The sequence below is a fragment of the Salmo trutta genome, chromosome 4 (assembly GCF_901001165.1).
Source record: "Salmo trutta chromosome 4, fSalTru1.1, whole genome shotgun sequence".
Classification (NCBI taxonomy): domain Eukaryota; kingdom Metazoa; phylum Chordata; class Actinopteri; order Salmoniformes; family Salmonidae; genus Salmo; species Salmo trutta.
The window spans coordinates 56,137,436-56,154,648 of NC_042960.1; the positions used below are offsets into that span (position 1 = coordinate 56,137,436).

A 17,213-nucleotide genomic window follows, 5' to 3' on the forward strand; every position below is an offset into this window, starting at 1 on the left:
TCAATTGTGTTGTGACAAGGTAGGGGTGGTATATAGAAGATAGCCTTATTTGGTAAAAGACCAAGTCCATATTATGGCAAGAACAGCTCAAATAAGCAAAGACAAACAACAATCTGGAACATTTCAAGAACTTTGAAAGTTTCTTTAAGTGCAGTCACAAAAACCATCAAGCTCTATGATGAAACTGGCTCTCATGAGGACCGCCACAGGAAAGGAAGACCCAGAGTTACTTCAGCTGCAGAGGATAAGTTCATTAGAGTTACCAGCCCCTCCAAAACTCCCCAAATACAGGTGTGCCAAGCTTGTAGCGTCATACACAAGAAGACTTGAGGCTGTAATCACTGCCTAAGGTGCTTCAAATAACTGAGTAAAGGGTCTGAATACTTATGTAAATGTGATTTTTTATTTTTATAAATGTGCAACAAAAACAGTTGTCATTTTTGTGTGTAGATTGATATTTAAATATTTAATCAATTTTAGAATAAGGCTGTAACATAAACAAATATGAAAAAAATCAAGAGGTCGGAATACTTTTTGAATGCACTGTAGTAAATATACGGCTTTAAGATGAGTGGGAGACTTGAAAAAGCCTGACAACAAAGTGCATCCTCCTTCCTTGAGATTATAATTGATGGGTATGTAATTAGATACGAGAAAGGTTGTACTGCTATCGTCAATCCAACCCTCTCAGATCAGGGAGGAAGGGAGCTGCATTTCAAAGAAACTGCAGTGAAGGATGACAGAACAGTATTATGCAGTACACATGAGAAGACCAACAATGAAATACTTCTCGGACCTTTAAAGTGTTTTAAAATGCATATCAATTTTATTGATTTCTGATTAGATAATAAAAATCAAACCTTTATTTAGATGTTTCCAATGTTTAAAAATGCACTTTAATCTAAACACACTTAATCTAAACGTTTTGTTTAAATGGAGCTTTCTAGCAACACAAGATCAACTGATAATTGAACACTGTCAAGAGAGAAGAGAGCAGGTAAAGACACTTCAATGAACAAGGTTATCAGCATTTATTCTGTTGTGGAAAAAAACATAGAATTTCTGGATGAAGGCCAATTTATATGAATGGTTCCACTTGAGTTTTTCACAAGTTCTTAACGCTGGTGAAATTTTCCCCTCAGTGGATATTGGCAACAGGCTCATAAAACTAATAATAAAATGGCATGTGTACAGGATTCTTCCAGCTATCGTGGACACTGAAGGACACAAAGCCAAAGTAACTGATAGTAAAAAGTACTTTAACATCAAAGCATCGAGTATACAAAACATTAGGAACACCTTAACATTTAGTTGCAGGCCCCTTCTTTAACCCGTCTCCTCCCCTTCATCTACACTGATGTGGATTTAACAAGTGACATCAATAAGGCATCATAGCGTTCACCTTGGTTTTACCTGGTCAGTCTATTTAATGGAAAGAGCAGGTGTTCCTAATTTTGTACACTCAGTGTACAAAAATGTTTTAAGTACTAAAGGACAGTTTCCCAAATGTCTTGTGTCATCCTATAACTAACAACTGCTCTCTGTTAGATAGTGATGGAGTTCTTACGTTCAAGCAGTAATTCCGTCATATCTTATTCACCCACGAGTAGTGTTCTGAGGGGCATCTCCTCTCACAAGTGGAAGTTACAATGTGACTCTCAATCTTCTGTCTCCAGACCTTTCCCCAAACAGCACACCATGAAGTTATTATTTTTTTTACATTTTAGTCATTTAGCAGACGCTCTTATCCAGAGCGACTTACAGTAGTGAATGCATACATTTCATACAATTTCATAATTTTTTTTCCTGTGCTGGCCCCCCGTGGGAATCGAACCCACAACCCTGGCGTTGCAAACACCATGCTCTACCAACAGAGCTACAGGGAAGGCTAGTGACTGTTCTATCAATTTGAAATGAAAGACAGTGTTTTCTCATTGTGTCTGATTGTTATTTAATGTATCTGATTGGGGAAATCATTTTCTAAATTGAGGGTATCTATTCTCTCCTCTGAGTCCTTAAGGGCATTTTCAGATTGGTGCCAGTGCAGAATCCTTTACCACAGTCACTATGGATACTGTTTCTCTCCAGTATGAATCCTAATGTTTAATCTCAGAAGGCCACTAGTGCTGAAACCTTTGCCACAAATGGCAATGATATTATTTATTCCCTGTGTGGGTCCTCATGTGTAATTTTACATGTCCACTCCGATTAAATGTTTTTCCACAATCAGGACAGCAAAAAGGCTTCTCCCCTGTGTGAATCATAATGTGTCTTTTCAGAGCGCTGCCAGTGCTGAATCTTTGGTCACAATCATGACAGCGATAAGGTTTCTCTCTTGTGTGGGTCCTCATGTGTGTTTTTAGATTTCCCTTCTGGTTGAATCCTTGGCCACAATGACAACAGCTATATGGTTTCTCCCCTGTGTGAATCCTCATGTGTATTTTTAGATCTCCATTCTGACTGAAACATGTACCACAAATAGGGCATGAAAAAGGTTTCTCCCCTGTGTGAATTCTCATGTGTATTTTTAGACTTCCATTCTGTTTGAATCCTTTGCCACAATGACAACAATGAAATGGAGTCTCCCCTGTGTGGCTTCTCATGTGCACTATCAGCTTACTGTTCTTGCTGAACCATTTACTACAAACATCACAACAAAAACTAGCTGCAATGTGAGTTTGGAAGTGATCTTCCATACTTTCTGTGGACTGAAAACATTTTCCACAAACACCACAAATACCTTCTTTATCTCTATGAGTTCGCACATGTTTAATTAATGAACCCATGTGATGAAAAGACTTACAACACACCTTACAAAAACAGGGAGTATAATTACTTTGACGGGGTGACTTCAGAAGGGACAACTGTGAAGATTTCCTACCCTTAGTTTTGATATGAGACATTTGTCCTTTTACCATCTTTGTTCTTTTTGATTTGACTGATTTACAACCTGATTGAGGTCCTCCAGTCTCCATACCACTGACACTTTGAATGTTTTCATTCTGAGCTGCAGAACAGTCTGGATTTACAGCAGAGAAAGGCTGAGAGACACTGGTTGGTTCTGATTCCCTATAGTCCTCTCCATCAGGTTCTGTTTTGATCTGTTCAGTTGTAGTACTGGGTAGAGTGTCTCTCTCTCCGTTTCCCTCCTTTTGGGCTTGATAGAGATGTGAGGGCTGAGTTGGGTATCCATCACGGTCACTTTTCACACAGACGGGATTGAATATGAATTCTATGGTATCTGCCTCAAGCCCTTGAATCTGCTTTTCCCCCTGACGGCTCCGGAGTTCCTCCTGCTCTTCTTTAATCTGTGTGGGCTCTGGGTCCTCCTGTCCCAGACTGGCGCTCCACTCCTGCTCACAGTGCTGCTGCTCAGGGGGAACCTCCTCTTCAGAGACAGAGAGATTGAGCTGCTGGACATCTGGAAGAAAGGATGAAATAGAAAAGTCAATGACATTGCAGAACTACCTCCTGTCTGGTACGCCTGCAAAATTAACTTCTGCTAGTAAAATATAAAGAAATGGGTCTTTCTATATGAATTCAAATCACCTTGACTGCACCCCTTTTGATTTTAATAAAACATTCCATACATTTTTGCCCATGAATGCCAAAACAAAGTTAACCCATTTTGTATACCCCACCCTATCATGGGACAACCGTATCTTGCTTCATCCCTGAAAAATATAAGTTGAAAGTTTACAAACAGGGTTGCAAAACGATTTTTAAAATTTCTTTAGAAAACGTTCAAATAACCTTTAAAGTCAATGATCTAAAAACGTGTGAGATTGTTCTTCATCGTAGCTTATACCCAATTTTACATCATCTGGAGGTACACTACATACAGTACATTCGGAAAGTATTCCGACCTTGACTCTTTTTACGTTACAGCTTTATTCTAAAATTGTTTTGTTTTTTTAAATACATCTATACACAATACCTCATAATGACAAAGCAAAAACATTTTTTTTGAAATAGCTGCACATTTATTAAATATAAAAACTGAAATATCACACTTACATAAGTATTCAGACCCTTTATTCAGTACTTGGTTAAAACACCTTTGGCAGTGATTACAGCCTCAGGTCTTTTTGGGTATGATGCTACAAGCTTGGCACACCTGTATTTGGGGAGTTTCTCCCATTCTTCTCTGCAGATCCTCAAGGTCTGTCCGGTTGGATGGGGAGTGTCGCTGCACAGCTATTTTCAGGTCTCTCCAGAGATGTTCAATCGGGTTCAAGTCCGTCCTCTGGCTGGGCCACTCAAGGACATTCAGAGACTTGTCCCAAAGCCACTCCTGCGTTGTCTTTGCTGTGTACTTAGGGTTGTTGTCCTGTTGGAAGGTGAATCTTCACCCCAGTCTGAGGTCCTGAGCAGGTTTATCATCAAGGAACTCTCTGTACTTTGCTCCATTCATCTTTCCCTCAATCCTGACTAGTTTCCCAGTCCCTGCTGCTGAAAAACATCCCCATAGCTTGATTCTACCACCACCATGCTTCACTGTAGGGATGGTGCCAGGTTTCCTCCAGGCGTGATGCTTGGCATTCAGGCCAAAGAGTTCAATGTTGGTTTCATCAGACCAGAGAATCTTGTTTCTCATGGTCTGAGTGTCTTTAGCTGCCTTTTGGCAAACTCCAAGCGGGCAGTCATGTACCTTTTATTGAGGAGTGGTTTCCATCTGGCCACACCCATAAAGGCCTGATTGGTGGAGTGCTGCAGATATGGCTGTCCTTCTGGAAGTTTCTCCCATCTCCATGGAGGAACTGGAGCTCTGCCAGAGTACCCATCGGGTTCTTGGTTAACTCCCTGGCCAAGGCCGTTCTCCCCCGATTGCTCAGTTTGGCCGGGCGGCCAGCTCGAGTTAGAGTCTTAGTGGTTCCAAGCTTCTTCCATTTAAAGAATGAGGCCACTGTGTTCTTGGGGACCTTCAATGCAGCAGACATTTTTTGGGACCCTTCCCACGATCTGTGCCTCGACACAATCCTGTCTCGAAGCTCTACGGACAATTCCTTTGACCCCATGGCTTGGTTTTAGCTCTGACATGCACTGTCAACTGTGGAACCTTATATAGACAGGTGTGTGTCTTCCCAAATCATGTCCAATCAGTATAATTTACCACATGTGGACGCCAATAAAGTTGTAGAAACATCAAGGATGATCAATAGAAACAGGATGCACCTGAGCTCAATTTCCAGTCTCATAGTAAAGAGTCTGAATACTTATGTAAATAAGGTATTTCAGTTTATTTTTAATACATTTTCAAAAAAACGGTTTACTTTATCATTATGGGGTATTGTGTGTAGATTGTTGAGGGAAAAACAGGGATTTATTCCATTTTAGAAAAAGGCTAACATAACAAAATGTGGAAAAAGGGGTCTGAATACTGTCCGAATGCACTGTACATCCAGAAAGTAGAAACCATGTAAATCAATGCAAAAAAACCTGCATCTCCTCTTCTCCTGTGCGTTTGGTAGTGGTAATCGAGCGAGCATTGTAGTAGTTTTCCTTTGTTCGTAGCTAGTGCAGTAATAGTAACACAGTGCAGTAATACCCACAAGGATGGGGTTACGACTCATTTGTGGCGCAAAAACGAGAAGCTAGCTTTGATGTATGTACAAGATGGCGCCGACAGAGGGCCGCCTCGCTTCTAGTCCTTAGGAAACTTTGCAGTATTTTGTTTTTTTTTATGTATTATTTCTTACATTGTTAGCCCAGTAAACTTTACGTGTTGTTGGATATCAGAGCGAAGTCAACTTACCAGCACTACGACCAGGAATACAACTTTCCCGAAGCGGATCCTTTGTCCAAGCCACCCAGGGCATCTGAATTGATTCCAGAGGCTGACCCAAAACAACATCGCCACAGAAGAGGTAGACGGAGCATCCTTCTGGTCAGACTTCGGAGGCGCGCACACCACTCACCGCTTCAGAGTATATTACTCGCTAATGTCCAGTCTCTAGATAACAAGGAGGACGAAATTAGGGTAAGGGTTGCTTTCCAGAGAGACATCAGGGATTGTAACAGTCTGTTTCACGAAAACATGGCTCTCTCGGGATATGCTGTCGAAGTCGGTACAGCCACCGGGATTCTTTGTGTGTCGTGCCAACAGAAAATATCATCTCTCTGGGAAAAAGGCCGGGGGTGTATGATGCCGAGCAGTTGCCATATCAGGTGGTGATGCAACCGGTCAGGATGCTGTCAATGGTGCAGCTGTAGAACTTTTTGAGAATCTGGGGACTCATGCCAAATATCTCCAGTCTTCTGAGGGGGAAAAGGTTTTGTTGTGCCCTCTTCATGACTGTCTTGGTGCGTTTGGACCATGAAAGTTCGTTGGTGATGTGGACACCAAGGAACTTGAAACTCTCAAACCGCTCCACTACAGCCCTGTTGATGTTAATGGCCCACATTTTCCTGTAGTCCACGATCAGCTCCTTTGTCTTGCTCACATTGAGGGAGAGGTTGTTGTCCTCTGACGTCCTCCCTATAGGCTGTCTCATCGTTGTCGGTGATAAGACCTACCACTGGTGTGTCATCAGCAAACTTAATGATGGTGTTGGAGTCATGTTTGGCCATGCAGTCGTGGGTGAACAGGAAGTACAGGAGGGGACTAAGTGCACACCCCTGAGGGGCCCCAGTGTTGAGGATCAGCATGGCAGACGTGTTGTTGCCTACACTTACAACCTGGAGGCGGCCCGTCAGGAAGTCCAGGATACAATTGCAGAGGGAGGTGTTTAGTCCAGGTTCCTCAGCTTAGTGATGAGCTTCGTGGGCACTATGGTCTTGAACGCTAAGCTGTAGTCAATGAACAGCATTCTCACATCGGTGTTCCTTTTGTCCAGGTGAAAAAGGACAGTGTGGAGTGCAATTGAGATTGTGTTATCTGTGGCTCTGTTGGGACGGTTTGCAAATTGGAGTGGGTCTAGGGTACCTGAAACCAGGTGCTGTGCCATGCGTGAATGTGAAGCCTGCAACCTCTATTTCCTACCAACATACTGGTACATCGCTGTGTCAGCAGTAATGGAGATAAACCGGGTAAATTCAATGTGGATTAACCTCACTTTATAAAACGGCCTCTCCTCGGCTCTTCTTTGACTTTGGTAGCCAACTCTGTCGTCAAATCTTTAAGTCTCCGCTCTCGCTACTTTATTTCTGCTGGCTTTTTTGTTGTTGTGTTCTGTGGGTTCCTGCGTGTGCTAGACTAATTGTTCACTGGCTTACTACTCAACCATGTCGACTGTGATGGTTGGTTAGCTAGGCCATTTAGCTGGCTAGGCTAACTTTTATATGGAGGTATGTCAGCCAGTTAAAGGTGACATTGGTTCGATGGCATTATGTTTTTCCAAAACTTTGGTTTACTTTAATGTAGCTGTAAGGCTAGCAGGGCTAACTTTAGCAGGCTAGTTGGCTATCAACACTACAAGCTGATTTGTGACAAATTCATAAAGTATTTGCTTATAAGTTGGCAGAAAATTTTACTGAAACCAGTATTCATAAGTGCAAACGATTTTGTTTAATTTTAAGTTAAACATTTGAGTTTACATTATAGGGAATATTACGTCACAAGCCGCAAATGCTTTTTCCGGCATGACCGTGGCATTCTTCTGAATTCTGATCAGTTTTATGTAAGTGAGGTGTAACTTTCCATTGTTAGTTCTGATGCGTATTCTAATGCAAATCCATGTTACATGTGGTTATGTTTATGCTACCTAACCTCCTCCCAGCTGCCCACTGCACTGAGGCTAGGAAACACTGTCACCACCGATAAATCTACGATAATCGAGAATTTCAATAAGCATTTTTCTACGGCTGGCCATGCTTTCCACCTGGCTACCCCTACCCCGGTCAACAGCTCTGCACCCCCCACAGCAACTTGCCCAAGCCTCTCCCATTTCTCCTTCACCCAAATCCAGATAGCAGATGTTCTGAAAGAGCTGCAAAATCTGGACCCCTACAAATCAGCTGGGCGAGACAATCTGGACCCTCTCTAAAATTATCTGCCGCAATTGTTGCAACCACCATTACTAGCCTGTTCAACCTCTCTTTCGTATTGTCTGAGATCCCTAAAGGATTGGAAAGCTGCCACGGTCATCCCCCTCTTCAAAGGGGGAGACACTCTAGACCCAAACTGTTACAGACCTATATCTATCCTACCCTGCCTTTCTAAAGTCTTCGAAAGCCAAGTTAACAAAACAGATCACCGACCATTTCGAATCCCACCATACCTTCTCCGCTATGCAATCTGGTTTCCGAGCGGGTCACGGGTGCACCTCAGCCACGCTCATGGTCCTAAACAATATCATAACCGCCATCGATAAAAGACAGTACTGTGCAGCTGTATTCATCGACCTGGCCAAGGCTTTTGACTGTCAATCACGGCATTCTTACTGGCAGACTCAACAGCCTTGGTTTCTCAAATGACTGCCTCACCTGGTTCAGCAACTACTTCTCAGACAGAGTTCAGTGTGTCAAATCGGAGGGCTGTTGTCCGGACCTCTGGCAGTCTCTATGGGGGTGCCACAGGGTTCAATTCACGGACTGACTCTCTTCTCTGCATACATCAATGATGTCGCTCTTGCTGCTGGTGATTCTCTGATCCACCTCTACGCAGATGACACCATTCTGTATAATTCTGGCCCTTCTTTGGACACTGTTAACTAACCTCCAGACGAGCTTCAAAGCCATACAGCAATCCTTCCGTGGCCTCGAACTGCTCTTAAATGTAAGTAAAACTAAATGCATGCTCTTCAACCGATCACTGGCCGCACACGCCCGCCTAGCATCACTACTCTGGACGGTTCTGACTTACAATATGTGGACAACTACAAATACCTAAGTGTCTGGTTAGACTGTAAACTCTCAATCCAGACTCACATTAAGCAGCTCTAATCCAAAATTAAATCTAGAATTGGCTTCCTATTTCACAACAAAGCATCATTCACTCATGCTGCCAAACATACCCTCGTAAATATCCTACCGATCCTTGACTTCGGCGATGTCATTTACAAAATAGCCTCCAACACTCTAGTCAGCAAATTGGATGTAGTCTATCACAGTGACATCCATTTTGTCACCAAAGCCTCATATACTACCCACCACTGCGACCTGTATGCGCTCGTTGGCTGGCCCTCACTTCATTTTCATCGCCAAACCCACTGGCTTCAGGTCATCTATAAGTCTTTGCTAGGTAAAGCCCCGCCTTATCTCAGCTCATTGGTCACCATAGCAGCACCCACCCGTTGCACGCGCTCCAGCAGGTATATTTCACTGATCATCCCCAAAGCCAACTCCTCCTTTGGCCACCTTTCCTTCCAGTTCTCTGCTGCCAATGACCGGAACAAATTGCAAAAACATATATACAAAAATAAAATAAGAATAAAAATCACTATAGCTGGAGTCATATCTCCTTTACTAACTTTAAGCATCAGCTGTCAGAGCAGCCTACCGATCATTGCACCTGTACACAGCCCATCTGTAAATAGCCCACCCAACTACCTCATCCCCATATTGTTATTTATTTTTTTGCTCCTTTGCACCCCAGTATCTCTACTTGCACATTCATCTTCTGCACATCTATCACTCCAGTGTTTAATTGCTAAATTGTAATTATTTTGCCACTATGGCCTATTTACTGCCTTACCTCCCTAATCTTACTACATTTGCACACACTGTATATAGATGTTTCTATTGTGTTATTGACTGTACGTTTGTTTATCCCATGTGTAACTGTGTTGTTTGTGTCGCAAAGTTCGCAGTTGTAAATGAGAACTTGTTCTCAACTGGCCTCCATGGTTAAATAAAGGTGAAATAAAAAAATAGCCAAATTGATTAGTCACAGGAATCAGAACTAATAAAGCCAATGCAACTGCCTGTTTTACTAAAGGTAGGCCTACCACATGGATGGGCATTCATCAAATTCCATCTATGTTTGGTTCAGATTTGGTGCGGCAATTTATTTATTTTCAACGTTCATTCAAAACCGAAAATGAACTCGATTTCAACTTCCGGAAAATAGATTTTTTAAAGTACAGAAAATGTTCATTTTAAACGTCCAGAAAATATGCATTTTAAAACATCCAGAAATGTAAATTAACTTCACTTCAAAGTCTCTAGACAACACTTACTGTAATTTGCGGGGTTGTAGGAGGGCAACAATTGTTTGTCTCGCCTAAGGCGGCAGAACGGCCAGGACCGCGCTTGTCAATACAATCTTTGCCTATACCTTCCGAATGGTTGATCATTCTGATTCAATATTCACATTCTGACCATTTTACCATGGACAAATATGTAGCTAACTTCGTTTCGTTCACATTAAAAAAAGGTGCGGTCAAAAAATTCCCCTTTTTGATTGACTAATCCTAAACTTCGTCTACAAAATAACTACCTTTGCTCCAATGTCCTATAAAATGCAGATTGAATTAGTTAGACAATCGTGGTGGGTTGGCCTACCTGCTCTGTGTGGGTTTATCTCAGGTTGAACAACAATGTCAAAGTCGAGCAGACTCTGTAGACGGATCACTTCCTCCTCATACCCTGCAATAGTTTTTTCAACAACCCCGAAAATCTCCTCAGCAGCAGCTGTTAATCTCTCGTTGAGGAAAACCCTAAAGAAATGTATTTTAGACATTTGTAGAAAATGCAAGTTGAGTAGCTAGTTTGCCAGATAGATGGCGCGTTGTGTTGTTTTCATCACGTCCGGGATCAGCGACAAAAGCATCCGGTTGCAAAATGTCGTCACTAGTTACTACAGCCACAAAGTCATCGTTATGGCTAAACCCCGCCTATTTCTACAATTTCTCTTCTTAAAGTACCTCCCCTCGATCCCTTCAAGGAGAGGGAATGTATGACTAACCAAGTCTACTGTAATTAATAAATAAATGCACACATAAATAGATAAATGCATGAATAAATAAATGCACCCATAAACATATACATACATGGATGAATGAATGCATACATAAATAGATACATAATTAATTTAATAATGAATCTACTTTTTCATTTTATTCATTTATATTACGTCTTCATTTATTGATTTCTATATTTCTTCCTCCAATATGAACATGAGTGTCAAGTAAATGTATGTGGGTGGTATCTAACACACCATTGGTTGATCAATGCCAAAGCGAGTTGCTCGATAGCATTTGCTAAGGGATGTTAGGCTATATAAGTTATCCTGAATGCGGTCAAGCTTATGGGCATGTGGCAGCAGTGTGTAGGAGGGAGGTTCCTGAAAAGGTAGAGAAAGATAGGTCAAGGGGGAGGGATCCTGAGAGGAGTGGTGTGAGTAGTAGATACTATATGTTTTCATTTCAGTCTCCTCCATTTCCACTAACTGAAGTTCATTGTAAGGATTGTTTTATATCAATAGTGTAAAATGAACAGCTATACAGAAAGACTCATGTGAAGGCCTAATTACAAAGGAGGAACTTCTAGATGCAATTTTTGTATTTGTATTTCTAATGGATGCTCATTAGCTGCTGCATTGACAGCAGCTACTCTTCTAGGGTCCAGCAAGTTAAAGGCAGTTTATACAATTTTAAAAACATTACAATACATTCACAGATTTCACAACACACTGTGTGACCCCAACTCCACCACTACCACATACAGTGACAATAAAAAGTATGTGAGCCCTTTGGAATTACCTGGATTTCTGCATAAATTGGTCATAAAATTTGATATGATCTTCATCTAAGTCACAACAATAGACAAACACAGTCTGCTTAAACTAATAACACACAAACAATTACACGTTCATGTCTTTATTGAACACACCATGTAAACATTCACAGTGTAGGGTAGATAAAGTATGTGAACCCTTGGATTTAATAACTGGTTAACCTCAACCAAACGTTTTATGTTGTTGCGGAACAAGAATATTGCTGAACTGAAACAGTTTTATAAAAAGGAATGGCCCAAAATCCCTCCTGACCGTTGTGCAGGTCTGATCCGCAACTACAGAAAACTTTTGGTTTTCGTAGCAGTTGGACATGTGTTTGTTTTGTCCCATGTAAATAGTCGGTTTCATCGTTTTTTCCAGTATATATTTTAATCTCACATTCCATCTATGATCTAAATATACTTTCCTGCAACCTGCCTCACCCAATGTGGTATGGATCTGCTATTTTTATACGTTATAACTGGAACCTCCATCAGAAGCTAGCCAGCTTACTAGCTAGTAGTTACTGTTAGCCACGGCTAGCGGTCTTCACCTTTAGCTCAGACACCAGCCAGCATTAGCTCGATCAATACCTGCCAGTCTGCACAGCGCGATATCAACCCAGAGCATATCGGACTGCTTTTCTCCATCACATCACCAGATTCCTGCCGCAAGCTCTGGGCCATTACCCCGGATTCTCGCAGCTAGCTAGCTGCAACTGAGTGGCTAACGCCTCTGTCCTGAAGCAAGCACCAGTTAGCCTTGAGCTAGCCTCGAGCTAGGCCCATCTCCCGACTAGCCGAAGAGGTATACCCGCTAATTCGTGGGCTACAATACCTCTTTTGCCAATTGGCCTGGACCCTTTATTTCCGACACGGAGCCCCGCCGATCCATCACGACTGGTCTGCCGACGTAATCGTCCGATGTGGTTTCAACAGGCTTTTCTGTTGCGATGTCACTGAAGACCCATCTGCTAGCCCCGGCCCACTAGCTTTCTGAACGCCGTGCCTACCGATCGCCTAGCATAGTAGCGACTACCGAACGGCTCCCGGACTCACCTATTGCTGCTCACTGGACCCTATGATCACTCGGCTACACATGCCTCTCTCTAATGTCTTGTCCTCTACTGTTTCGGTTAGTTATTGTTTTATTTCACTTTAGAGCCGGAAGTCCAGCTCAACATGCCTTAGATAGCTCTTTTGTCACACACCCCAAGTTTCACCAAGTTGTGGCTGAATAACGACATCAACATACAGCTGGCAGGTTATACAATCTATCAGCAAGACAGAACAGCAGCCTCTAGTAAGACAAGGGGCACGGGCCTATTCATGTATGTAAACAGCTGGTGCACAATATTTAACCTCTCTGGGCCAGTGGGACGTTAGCGTCCCACCTAGTCAACAGCCAGTGGAATCGCTGTCGCTAAATGTAGCACTAACCTTTGATGATCTTCATCAGATGACACTCCTAGGACATTATCTTATACAATACATGCATGTTTTGTTCAATAAAGTTCATATTTATATAAAAAAACAGCTTTTAACATTAGCATGTGATGTTCAGAACTAGCATACCCACCGAAAACTTCCGGTGAATTTACTAAATTACTCATGATAAACGTTGACAAAATACCTAACAATTATTTTAAGAATTATAGATACAGAACTCCTTTATGCAAACGCTATGTCAGATTTTAAAATAGCTTTTCAGCGAAAGCACATTTTGCAATATTCTGAGTACATACCTTGGCCATCACAGGCTAGCTAATTTGACACCCACCAAGTTTGGGGCTCACTAAACTCAGAATTACTATTAGAAAAATTGGATTACCTTTGCTGTTCTTCGTCAGAATGCACTCCCAGGACTTCTACTTCAACAACAAATGTTGTTTTGGTTCCAAATAATCCATACTTATATCCAAATACCTCCGTTTTGTTCGTGCGTTCAGGTCACTATCCGAAGGGTAACGCGCAAGCGCATTTCGTGACAAAAAATTTATAAATATTCCATTACCGTACTTAGAAGCATGACAAACGCTGTTTAAAATCAATATTTATGCTATTTTTCTCGTAAAATAGCGATAATATTCCAACCGGGCAACGTTGTATTCATTCAAAGACTGAAAGAAAAAAATTGAGAAGTCTCGTGAACGCGCATCTCAGTCTCACTGTCCCCAGGCTGACCACTTACAAACTCTGCTGCTGTACTTTGCCCAGAGACAGCAGACACCCCATTCCACTTTCTGGCGCTTTAGAGAGCCAATGGAAGCCTTAGAAAGTGTCACGTTACAGCACAGATGCTGTATTTCCGATAGAGATGCAACAGAAGGACAATAAATTGTCAGACAGGGCACTTCCTGCATGGAATCTTCTCAGGTTTTGGCCTGCCATATGAGTTCTGTTATACTCACAAACACCATTCAAACAGTTTTAGAAACTTTAGAGTGTTTTCTATCCAAATCTACTAATTATATGCATATTCTCATTTCTGGGCAAGAGTAGTAACCAGATTAAATCGGGTACGTTTTTTATCCGGCCGTGAAAATACTGCCCCCTAGCCCCAACAGGTTTTAAGGAAGTCTCAGTTTTGCTCACCTGAGGTAGAGTATCTCACGATAAGCTGTAGACCACACTCTCTACCTAGAGAGTTTTCATCTGTATTTTTTGTAGTTGTCTTACATACCACCACAGAGTTGGGTTGGCACTAAAACCACACTAAATGAGCTGTATTCAGCCATAAGCAAGCAGGAAAACACTCATCCAGAGGCAGTGCTCCTAGTGGCCAGTGACTTTAATGCAGGGAAACTTAAATCAGTTTTACAGAATTTCTATCAGCATGTTAAATGTGCAACCAGGGTGGAAAGAAATTCTAGACCAGCTATACTCCACACACAGAGATGCGTACAAAGCTCTCCCTCGCCCTCCATTTGGCAAATCTGACCATAACTCTATCCTCCTGATTCCTGCTTTCAAGCAAAAATTAAAGCAGGAAGTACCAGTGACTCAGTCTATAAAAAAGTGGTCAGATGAAGCACATGCTAAACTACAGGACTATTTTTCTAGCACAGACTGGAATATGTTCCGGGATTCTTCCGATGGCATTGAGGAGTACACCACATCAGTCACTGGCTTTATCAATAAGTTCATTGAGGACGTCGTCCCCACAGTAACTGTACGTACATACCCCAACCAGAAGCCATGGATTACAGGCAACATTTGACTGAGTTAAAGGGTAGAGCTGCCGCTTTCAAGGAGCGGGACTCTAACCCGGAAGCTTATAAGAAATCCTGCTATGCCCCCGAACGAACCATCAAACAAGCAAAGCATTAATACAGGACTAAGATCAAATCGTACTACACCGGCTCAGACGCTTGTCGGATGTGGCAGGGCTTGCAAACTATTACAGACTACAAAAGGGAAGCACAGCCGAGAGCTGGCCAGGGACACGAGCCTACCAGACGAGCTAAATAACTTCTATGCTTGCTTTGAGGCAAGTAACACTGAAACATGCATGAGATCATCAGCTGTTCCGGAAGACTGTGTGATCACACTCTCCGCAGCCGAAGTGAGTGAGACCTTTAAACAGGTCAACATTCACAAGGCCGCTGGGCCAGACGGATTACCAGGACGTGTACTCTGAGCATGCGCTGACCAACTGGCAAGTGTCTTCACTGACAGTTTCAACCTGTCCCTGTCTGAGTCTGTAATACCAACATGTTTCAAGCAGACCAACATAGTCTCTGTGCCCAAGAACACTAAGGTAACCTGCCTAAAGGACTACCGAACCGTAGCACTCACGCCTATAGCCATAAAATGCTTTGAAAGGCTGGTCATGGCTCACATAAACACCCTTATCGCAGAAACCCTAGACCCACTCCACCACTAAACACCTCCCTCTGCACGGACTGGCGGCTCCGGACTGGCTCTGGGCGCAGGCACAGGATTCACCAGGCTGTGGAGACATGCAGGAGGCCTGGCTCTGGGAGCAGGCACAGGCTTCACCAGTCTGGGGACACATGCAGGAAGCCTGGCTCTGGGCGCAGGCACAGGACTCACCAGGCTGGGGAGACATGCAGGAGGCCTGGCTCTGGGCGCAAGCACAGGACTCACCAGGCTGGGGAGACATGCAGGAGGCCTGGCTCTGGGAGCAGGCACAGGCTTCACCAGGCTGGGGAGACATGCAGGAAGCCTGGCTCTGGGCGCAGGCACAGGACTCACCAGGCTGGGGAGACATGCAGGAGGCCTGGTTCTGGGCGCAGGCACAGGATAGACCGGGTCCTGGAGACGCACTGGAGGTCTGGTGCGCACGGCCTGCACAACCCGTCCTGGCTCGATGCCCACTCTCACCCGGCAGATGTTAGGAGCTGGGATGTAGCGCACCGGGCGCTCAACGCGTACTGGGGACACCGTGCGCTCTGCCGCATAACACGGTGCCTGACCAGTACCACGCTGCCTCCTGTAAGCACGGGAAGTTGGCTCAGAATTCCTTCCTGACTCAGGCCAACTTCTCGTGTGCCCCCCCAAAAAATTTTTTTTGGGGGGGGCTGCCTCTCGTGCCTGCTGCGCTCCCTTGCCTCATACCACCGCCTCTCAGCATTCGCTGCCTCCAGTTCCTCTTTCGGGCGGCGATATTCCCCAGCTTGTCTCCATGGTCCCTTTCCGTCCAGAATTTCCTCCCAAGTCCACGAATCCTGAACCCTCTGCTCCTTGTTCCCACGCTGCTTGGTCCTCTTCTGGTGGGTAGATCTGTAACGGTCGTCGTGAACACAGGACCAAAACGCAGCGGGAATATGAATGCTCATCCTTTCAATAATTCAGAAAAGTGAACACTTACAAAATAAACAAAACAACGACTACACAGTTCCATAAGGCAAAGTAGCTATACAGAAAACATCTACCCACAAAGCCCAAAGGAAAAACAGGCTGCCTAAGTATGACTCCCAATCAGCAACAACGATATACAGCTGTTCCTGATTGAGAGTCATACCCAGCCGAAACAAGGAAATCCCAAATATAGAAACACGGACATAGAATGCCCACCCAAATCACACCCTGACCAAACCTAAATAGAGACATAAAAAGGCTCTCTCAGGTCAGGGCGTGACAGGCACAGTTGTTAATATTCTTACGAGTCATAACCCCAGACTTTGAAATTACAGAGGAGCTTTCTTCAGTGCAGTCAATGAAGAGCACAACCACAGGGAAAGATTTAGTGGAGGAGGTTAATAAGTGTGTGACAAAGCTGGGACTGAGTTTTGAAAAGTTATCCAGTGTGACCACTGATCGGTGTCCAAACTTGACCGGAAAAAATGTTGGCCTTTTGAAAAGAATACAAGATCAAGTAGCTGAGCTGAACCCAGATCAGAAAATTATTTTCCTAATGCATTGCATTATTCATCAGGTGCTCTGTAAATGTGTTCTGAATATGAGCCTTGTTGTGGATACAGTCACTAAAGTGGCAAACTTCATAAGAGCAACATCTTTAAACCACAGGCAGTTTGTCTCACTGTTGGAAGAGACAGAGTCGGATCATGCAGATCTCCCCTACCACACAAACG

General features: G+C 43.4%; 1 protein-coding gene across 1 annotated transcript; it reads right to left on the minus strand.

Annotated features, from left to right (window-relative positions):
- Window positions 1-804: 804 nt before the first annotated feature.
- LOC115192663 (gastrula zinc finger protein XlCGF57.1) lies at window positions 805-10,710 on the minus strand. Its single transcript, XM_029751419.1, has 2 exons — window positions 10,444-10,710; window positions 805-3,421 (listed from the first exon to the last, which is right to left on the minus strand). Exons 1-2 carry the CDS (start codon window positions 10,619-10,621, stop codon window positions 2,157-2,159), a joined length of 1,443 nt encoding a protein of 480 aa, XP_029607279.1. The 5' UTR covers window positions 10,622-10,710; the 3' UTR covers window positions 805-2,156.
- Window positions 10,711-17,213: the final 6,503 nt, after the last annotated feature.

Excerpts from the sequence above, each read along its gene's own strand:
- LOC115192663 (XM_029751419.1), bottom strand. The coding sequence starts at position 10,621 with ATGTCTAAAATACATTTCTTTAGGGTTTTCCTCAACGAGAGATTAACA. Across the intron at positions 3,422-10,443 it reads GATAAACCCACACAGAGCAG|ATGTCCAGCAGCTCAATCTC; the intron begins GTAGGCCAACCC and ends CCTTTCTTCCAG.